The 8,466-nt window shown below is 37.6% G+C and overlaps 1 protein-coding gene across 1 annotated transcript in view; it reads left to right on the top strand.

Annotated features, from left to right (window-relative positions):
* The first annotated feature begins 6,206 nt into the window (after nucleotides 1–6,206).
* The window catches only part of RPGRIP1 (RPGR interacting protein 1), a 60,132-nt gene continuing 57,872 nt past the window's right edge, over nucleotides 6,207–8,466 (top strand). Inside the window, 2 exon segments of the mRNA XM_074365826.1 lie at nucleotides 6,207–6,428; nucleotides 7,761–7,859. Of these exon segments, the coding sequence (XP_074221927.1) occupies nucleotides 7,823–7,859 (37 nt within the window). The 5' untranslated portion in view covers nucleotides 6,207–6,428; nucleotides 7,761–7,822.

Here is an 8,466-nt window from a genome sequence, read left to right as displayed (position 1 = left end):
TGCCAAGGGCTGGGGGTAGGAGGAAATAGGAGGCTGTTTAATGAGTATAGAGTTTCTGTTTTATAAAATGAAAAAGTTCTGGAGATTGGTTGTACAGCAATGTAAATATACTGATAAAAATAAGACAGCAGGCCCAAAATGGAGTTGCTTATACTAAGCCCTATGTCACCCAACCAAGACTTGACTTAACTGCAATTGCAGCTCTCCCCAAAATGGAATCGTAAACCACTCAGGAATTGCCTAATCCACATTAGTTAGGTAATCTGCCTAATAGACCCCTGCCATCTCCTAAAGGAAAGTGACCTTGCAATAAACAATCATTTTTTTGTCTAGTACAAGTTCCTTGCTCCCACTCCCTTCCGCCTGTGACAGTCTTTCATTTTGTACAGCTCCTCGGAGTTCCTTTCTATCTGCTAGATAGGATGCTGACTAATTCGTGAGTCACTGAATGAAACCAATAAGATGTTTAAAATTTACTCAAGTTGAATTTTGTTTTTGTACCAATGTTTAATGCTATTAAACTATACTTAAAAATGATTGAGAGTAAATTTTATGTTATGTATATTTTACTAAAATTTTTAATTTTTAAAAATAAAATTTAAAAACTAAAATAAGTGATCCTATTTTTATTTTAAATATTTTATATGTCTTTATGCACCTATAAATCAAATGGATAACAGTTGTTATCTCTGGGTGTTAGGATTACTGATATATTTCATTTTCTTGTTTTCATTTTTCTGTTCATGTCGACCATGAACATGTATTATTTTTGAAATCAGAGGAATGTTATTCTATCTCCAAATACTTGATGACTGAAATTCATTTAACATGGAACAAAGTCTTGCATTCCACATTTAGAAGTACATTAAGCCTAGTAAAAATTTTTCAAATGGTATAAATTCACTCTAAAAGGTGATGGGGGTGGGGAGGGTATAGCTCAGTGGTTAGAGTACATGCTTAGCTTGCTGGAGGTCCTGAGTTCAATCCCCAGTACTTCCATTAAAATAACTAAATAAATGAACCTAATTCCCTCCCAACAAAACAAAACAAAACAAATGTAATGAGGATGTCAGGGTAATAAACAGAAGATAACTGGTTGCCTGAAAGGGTAGGAGGAAATATTTTGAAAATCAACAAAAATCAGAGATTCAGAAAAGAGAGCACAAACTTACAAAACACAAACTTGGCCTACTTCAAAATTTTGCCCAGTACTATTTCTGGTTAGATCATCCAAAAGAGGAGAGAAGACCTAAGATCCTTAAGAAATTGCTTGGGCAAGAAGAAATCTTGGGTGCAGAAAAGGCCAATTTTTATAATTCTGTCACTTAGACCTGGGAAAACAATATGTTGGGCTGTTGTATTTTCACTAGGAGATTTATGTGTTCTGGATAATTTTTATACTTCCTGTCTCCCTGATTTTTATTTTGTTTTATTTTATTTTCTTCATAGAACATAGGGAAGTCATGCTGGGCATTAAACACATGCTCACCCCCCCCTGGAAATCCCTTTTCAGTGTAGACAATAAGTGTGCTTAAGAAAGATTTCACATAACTATTGAGACTATATTTTACTTAGTATATAGTATGAATGCAATGACCAGGATGCAGAATTTTTAAAAATTATTTATTTATTTATTTATTTTAAATGGAGATAGTGGGAATTGAACCCAGCAGGACCTTGTGCACGCTAAGTATGCACTCTACCACTGAGCTTCACCCACCCTACTGTGCAGAATTTTTAAGAGCATCCAATTTTCAAATATCAAGTTCTGTTGTTGCATGATTACATCCCAGTATTTGGTTTGGAAACTATGGTCACGGTGAAATGGGATATATACATTTTTTTTACTTGAGAGGGTTCTGGCACACGTGGATTGAGCAAGCACATTGATCCCTCCAATGGAGCAGTTTGTTCTCTTCAAAGAGATCTCAGAGCTCCAGAAAATCTCCCACTGTTGCTGCCCTTCACAAAGAGATTTAAAGATCATTCTCCTAACACCAGCAAATTTATGTTAAACTCAAATAAATATGTTTTCAGTTTTAGTTTTAGTTGAAAAGTTGATAGGTTAAAGAATGTTTTAGCTCCTCTTTCTCCAGCCACATCACACATAGAGAAAAAGCACAGCCTTCAAGCTCTTATCAAGCTCTTATCTACAAAGAGTTAACATCTTAAGAGCTAAACAGAACTGTATTAACTCTTCTCTTAGCAAGCCAGGAGGACAAGAGGATTCTCTAGGACTAGAGGACACCAGAACAGTCAGAGAAAAGAATCTAGAGAGAGCTCTCTGGAGGAAGCAAGAACTGTAAGTTTATATCTAATATGCATTCATAGTCTTCCGTTTCTTTCCCTGGGGTGGTTTTGACAAGAGTGTGATAAATTTATTCATTTTGTATTGTGCCAGTCTCTGAGGTGTCCAGGCACAATATCACTAGGTCATCTTTAATCCTGTCATCTTTTAACTCTGTCCCACATCCAGCTAGTTGGCAAATCTTTTGATTCTCCTTCCTCGGTGCCGTTGTGATCCTTCCCACTCTTCCATCCCCCTGCCACCATCCTTCCTAGTTCAAGGCCACTTGCCTGAACCACAGGACCATCTGAACGCTCCTCCTCTCTGCCAGTCTCTCTAACTCACTAATGCCAGATGAATCTTCCTAAAGCCCATCCACATCTCTAACTCTATTGCTCTTGAGCGCAAAATGTGTAATTCCCACCCATTGACTGCGGAATGAATACAACTTCTCTACTTTATATGAAAGGTCTTTCAAAATATGCTTCCTTTCACTTCAGTTTTCACAGCTCTCTTTCTCAGACTTGTCATGCCTACTTGCTGCTGTCAGAGACCACCTGCTTTTTGCCTATCCCTGACTCTATTCAAACTGTCCTCGCTGTATAGACCACTCCGTATCTCCACCTGCCAAAATCCCTCCCAGACTCCAACAACCCTCCCTCCATAAAGCTTTACCTGATCCTTCAAGTACGTGTGAATTGCAGTCTTCCTTCACACTCTCATTTTGCTTTGTTCTTCTCTGATTGACTTTTAAATTTTGGGGGTTTTTTAGAGGGGGTTAATTAGGTTTTATTTATTTATTTGTTTTGTTAGTTACTTTAATGGAGGTCCTGGGGATTGAACCCAGGACCTCGTGCATGCTGTGTGTGCTAAGCATGCACTCTACCACTGAGCTGTCCTCTCCCGCTTCTGACAGGCTTTATATATCTTACCTTACCATTAAGAGTGTGCTTTTCTCATTTCTCCTCTTCTCATTAGTTATTCACTTCTTAAGAGCAAGGGCTTTATTTTTCTTCTCCTTGTAGCAACTGTACAAAATGGGCACACAGTAATACTGGTGAAAGTTCAATCCAAATTCCAGAAGTTCCTGTCATCTTTTCTGAGCATTCATGCAACCGACGCTACAATTACAGAGCCTACACTTTTCTTCATAGCGTCTCCAAGTTACTTTCTCAATGCTTTCATCTCTTTTGATTCTGTCCTCTTACGTAAGATCAGCTCCTTCAGAATTCCCTCACTCACTGCAAAACTATTTTCTTTAGAGTCTATTCACAATTTTGTCCCTTCCTTCCCCTAGACCTTCAACTCAAAGGAGCATAGCTGCAGCCCCCCTTCAGGAACTTGACTGTTTATTGGGCCTGTTAATTTCTTATGTAATGGGAAGACCTGAATTCCCAATCTGTATTAAATTTGCAGTGTTAAAACCCTACTTTTATGTTTTGTCACATAGGCCCACTTAATCCATGAATTTTTAGAGGATCAGAATATTTTTTTCAGCATCATTTCCTATGCTCTACGGAAATGCTACTAACATTCCTTTGAGCAGATGTTTCACTTGATTTTAAATTATTTCTTCTTTCTCTCTCCTACTCAGATCAGTGACATCATTATGGCTGTCACTTCACAGTGTTCTTGGGGGGGGGTGGAGGACAATTAGTTCAAAACCTTGTAAAATTATTACAAGCAATTCTAAAAAGGAAAACAATTTCTGCCACAATCCAATGTGATAATAATAAATTGATTGAAAATGATTGTGTATCTGCAGATTATCAGGCACTCAGGTGTTATATATATAAAGATATCCTCCAAAGGACTTACAGACTAGTGAACACACATAATATATAAATACTATAGGGAACTGACTCATAATAGTCAATACACAAGAAAGTTGTATATATAATATATATGATCTATATCATAATGTAAATCATTAAGCTATACTGGTAAATACAATAGAATTATCAATTGGCCAGAGAGTAGTTCAGCAAAAACAACAAAAACAGCTATGATTTAGCTCATATGGAGCCTGTGCTAAGTGCCAAGCATTATGAAAGCTTTTTATAGGTATTATTTCAATTGATCCTCATCATAATCATATGAGGTAACTATTTCATCCCTATTTTACAGGTAAGGAAACTAAGCAGAGTGGTTAAGTAACTTGCCTGTGGTCACAAAACAAAAGAAGAATGTGAATCCATGTCTTTCTTATTCCTGGGCTCTTGACCACAGACACTATTTACAGTTCATTCGCTCCAAGTTTAATCGAGGTTAGTGTCAAATCGGAGAAAGGAGAGCTGGCTTTGTAATTTTAATTCCTGATGTCATCACACTGGCTTTATTCATCTATCACTACTAGAGGGTTGTTCTTTACCCTCACTCACCTACCCTCGCCCTAGTCCACTGCAATTCTGAGTACCACTGCAATGGAATTCCTTAGTCTTTCATTTCCTTGAGTGCAAAACAATTGGTATATTCTTCTTACTTACATCTACTCTCCACTCCTTTTTTCCTGAGAGATTCAGTCTGGCCACTTCATTGCATTTGGATGTCCCTTCATCTCATTTTCTCTGACAGTCTTTCCTTCCTGAGTTTTCTTTTCTGGCATTCTGGTACCCTTCATTTCATTCTTAGCGCTTCTTTGACCACTTTTAGTGGTGCTTTCCAGTTGCTCCACGGTGCTATACAGCTTTGGTGGTGTATTTTGTTCATTTCTCTCTTTTTTTTTTTAAGGTAAATCTAACTTTATTTATTTAGTTACTTTTAATGGAGGTACTGGGGATTGAGCTCAGGACCTTGTGGAGGCTAAACATGCATGCACTTTACCACTGAGCTATACCCACCCCCTCCATGGTGGTGTATTTTGGAATGGTCATAAACCAGAACACTCTTTTCTGGGTCCAGATATTAAAGAAACACAGCATCTCCTCCTCCACTACAGCTCCATTTTTTTGCAAATGGTTACGGGTCTAGAGGATGAGGCCTATGATGTACTCACCCCTCCCTTTGCTTTCCCTTACTTCCCTACAGTAGGAGGCTAAGAAAATGGGGTAACCTAGCAAACCTACAAAAGCTACATCAGTGTGAAGATTTACTTTAAAACAACATGATTTCCTTGGTTGCTTCCATTCTGTTCTAATCCTAGGACTATTTCTAACGTGAAAGCATTCAACTTTTGGGTGATTATCAGCTTCCTTAATGTAGAAGTCTGCATAGATCCTTTTAAAATTACATCATTGGAAAGATGCTCTCCACTTACGGTGGTTTAAAAAAAATGAAACATTACAGAATAGAATACGAATGACTCAATTCAAGTTAAATTGTCTGGAAAGTAGATCAACAAAATGTTAATGTTGTCTCCTAGTGATAGAATTTCTCTACCATGCTTTTTACCTTCTTTATATTTCTCTGTTCAGAATAAGCTTGTGAACAAGCTTCTTCAGTTGACAAGTCAAGCTAACTTCAGCAAAAGGGGGAATTTGTTGGATAGGACATAGTACTCTCCTATAGAACCTAAGAACAGGGATGGAGACAGGCCTTGGAAAAGACCAAAATCAGGGACAGAAAGCTTTCAGGACTTTTAACTCATCTTAGCCATTCACTATTATTCTGTCTCTTGATTTGTGTATTCATTCATCTATTCATTTATTCAATATATATTTATTAGGTGCCTACTACATTCTAGGAGTTGTTCAAGTACTGGGAACTCTAGAGGTAAATGAGATAAACCAATTTTCTGCTTTTGAAGTCATTATATTTTAGTGAGAAAAGACAATTAAAAAGTACAAATAACTGAAGGTAGTTTCTGAGTATGGTAAAATGTTATTTACCAGTGAAATAAGCAGGGCGACACGATAGAGCATAACTGAGGAAATGCTCATTATAGTTATGAAGTCAGAGGAATTCCCCTTGGCAGATGAAAAGATGCTGAGAGACTCAAGGATAAGAAGGAACTAGCCATGTACAGAGCAAGGGAAAGAACATTCCAGCCATGTACAAAGGCCCTGAGGCAAGAAGAACTTGATGGTTTCAGGAGCAGAGAGGAGGCTGGTGTCAAAGAGTGCTATTTGCTGGAAGAGAAGAAATACAAAGTATGATCTGAAAAAACAAGAAGGTCAGATCCTGCAGAGCCACACTGACCACGGTAAGGAGTTTAGATTTTATTTTAAATGTAGAGGAAAACTGTTGGAGAATTTTAAACAGAAAATGCTATGACCTGGGTTGTTTTTATAAAGAGCATTGTGGATGTTTTAGGGAGAATCGATGGGAGGGGGATGGAGAGAGGGAAATGGGGAGAGCGTTAGGCAAACATTATAGCTGTTTTAGTAGTAGTTGTTGATGTAAGAGACACTGGTGGCTTGATTTATAGTAGTGACCTTGGAAACAGGGTGATATGTTTTTCAGGAGATACCTGAAGGATTTGCTAATGGATAACAGAAAGGAGGGAATGAAGACTTTAGGAACTGAAACATTATCTGTACACCAGAAATTGACACAAAATTGTAAACTGACTATACTTCAATTAAAAAAATTAACATTTTTAAAAGATGGGGAAAAGAACTGCAAAATGAAAAAAAAAAACTTTAGGAACTAGTAGGATGGTAATGCCATTTATGGAGACAGAGAAGGCCTGGAAGATGAGATTTGAGAGAGAAGTTAAAATTCCTGTGTGAAGCAAGGGAGTCTCAGATATTTAGCAGTCATGCAAGTGGAAATGTTTAGAAGACAAGAAGTTGTACAAAAATGAGGGTCAGAACTGGAAATAAAAATTTTGGAAGCAATATTTATATACTTACACGCACATAGTATTTACAGCCAGGAGATTGGATACTATAATCCAAGAAAAGAATGTTGACCAAGGTTTGAGGTGACTCAGCAGATAGGATTTCCCCAGTTATTTAGGCTACAAAGCAGAATATGGCCATCCCAGAACTCTCAAGTTTACGTAATAGTTCTAGCCATCCAAAGAGGCTAATTTAACTCTTAGCCCCATTTCCAAATGCCTGGGAAAGAGAATCTGGCCCAGCTTAGATCAGTTGTCTAACCCTGGTCTAATGAACGATGACTGTAGGAACTGGATCATGGAATATAAACTGGTTGTTGGGTGGTCAATCCCTATAAATGGAGTAGGGAGAGGAGTCAGAAGCTCATTCCTTAGTCAGAGGGTGTGGTCATTAGCTTCCAGGCTGAATAGACAGTTAAAAATTGATCCAAAATGATATGCATCAATTCTAAAATCAGAAAAATTGATTTCATTTTGAATAAATAATGTTATTATTACTGAATGCTTGGTCTTGCCCTTTGTATAGAGTGATCCACACCACTACTAAAAAGACTAAGATGTGTCGTATACCATTGCATAAGTGTTGAGAGATTCCTGCTGAAACTCAAGTACAGACTGCAGAAGGCATCCTGAAGTTGTATGTAATTGGCTGAACTTTTTCTTTATTTTTGTGTCCTGTGGGATATCTCACAGCTTGGGAGCTGATATGACATCTCATCTGCTGGCGGAAAGTACATCAAGGATGTGTTAGAGACATGGACTCGATATCTCCTATGATACCAACGTCCAAAGGTAAATTTAGTGCCTAAGGATAGATGCCTCTTAGAATGAAAACAGCTCTCAGTCTGTTATTGTGGGGCATCTTGCTAGCCTGCACAGTGACTGCTTTGCTCTCAGCTCTTTTCTTCAAACTTCTCAACATTTTATCCGTATAGTCTTATAAAAGTTTTACTGTGCGGGTTTAGGAAGTAAAGTTAACTGCCACCATGACAAACATCACAACAAAAACCAAGAACAAATGAGTGTGTCACATACATTTATCCATGTGATAAGCCCTCTCACTAAGCAGAGGTAGGCAATTTAAAAGGAAAGGGCACGGCCCTACTAGTGCTTCTTCTACACTCCCTTTAAGATATTTTTGTAACTTTGTTCGTACGCTTCTACCCTTCAGTCGTATTCATGGCTACTATTAATTCTTTTCACTTGATTTCACTTCTGTAAATTTTATTTTAAAGATAAGGCACTTTGTGTACTGTCCATGGGTGTATAAATGGTACATTTACTTCGGAAAAAAGCTTAGCATTATCTAGTAAAGTTGAACACGCAACTTTACTTCTGGGTATAAAATTTGCAGAGGTTTTTGCATACATGTACCAGGAGACATATACCAGAATGTTTC

The sequence above is a fragment of the Camelus bactrianus genome, chromosome 6 (assembly GCF_048773025.1).
Source record: "Camelus bactrianus isolate YW-2024 breed Bactrian camel chromosome 6, ASM4877302v1, whole genome shotgun sequence".
NCBI classification, from domain to species: domain Eukaryota; kingdom Metazoa; phylum Chordata; class Mammalia; order Artiodactyla; family Camelidae; genus Camelus; species Camelus bactrianus.
The sequence above is the reverse complement of the archived record's forward strand: the minus strand, read 5'-3'. Positions and strand labels throughout refer to the sequence as shown.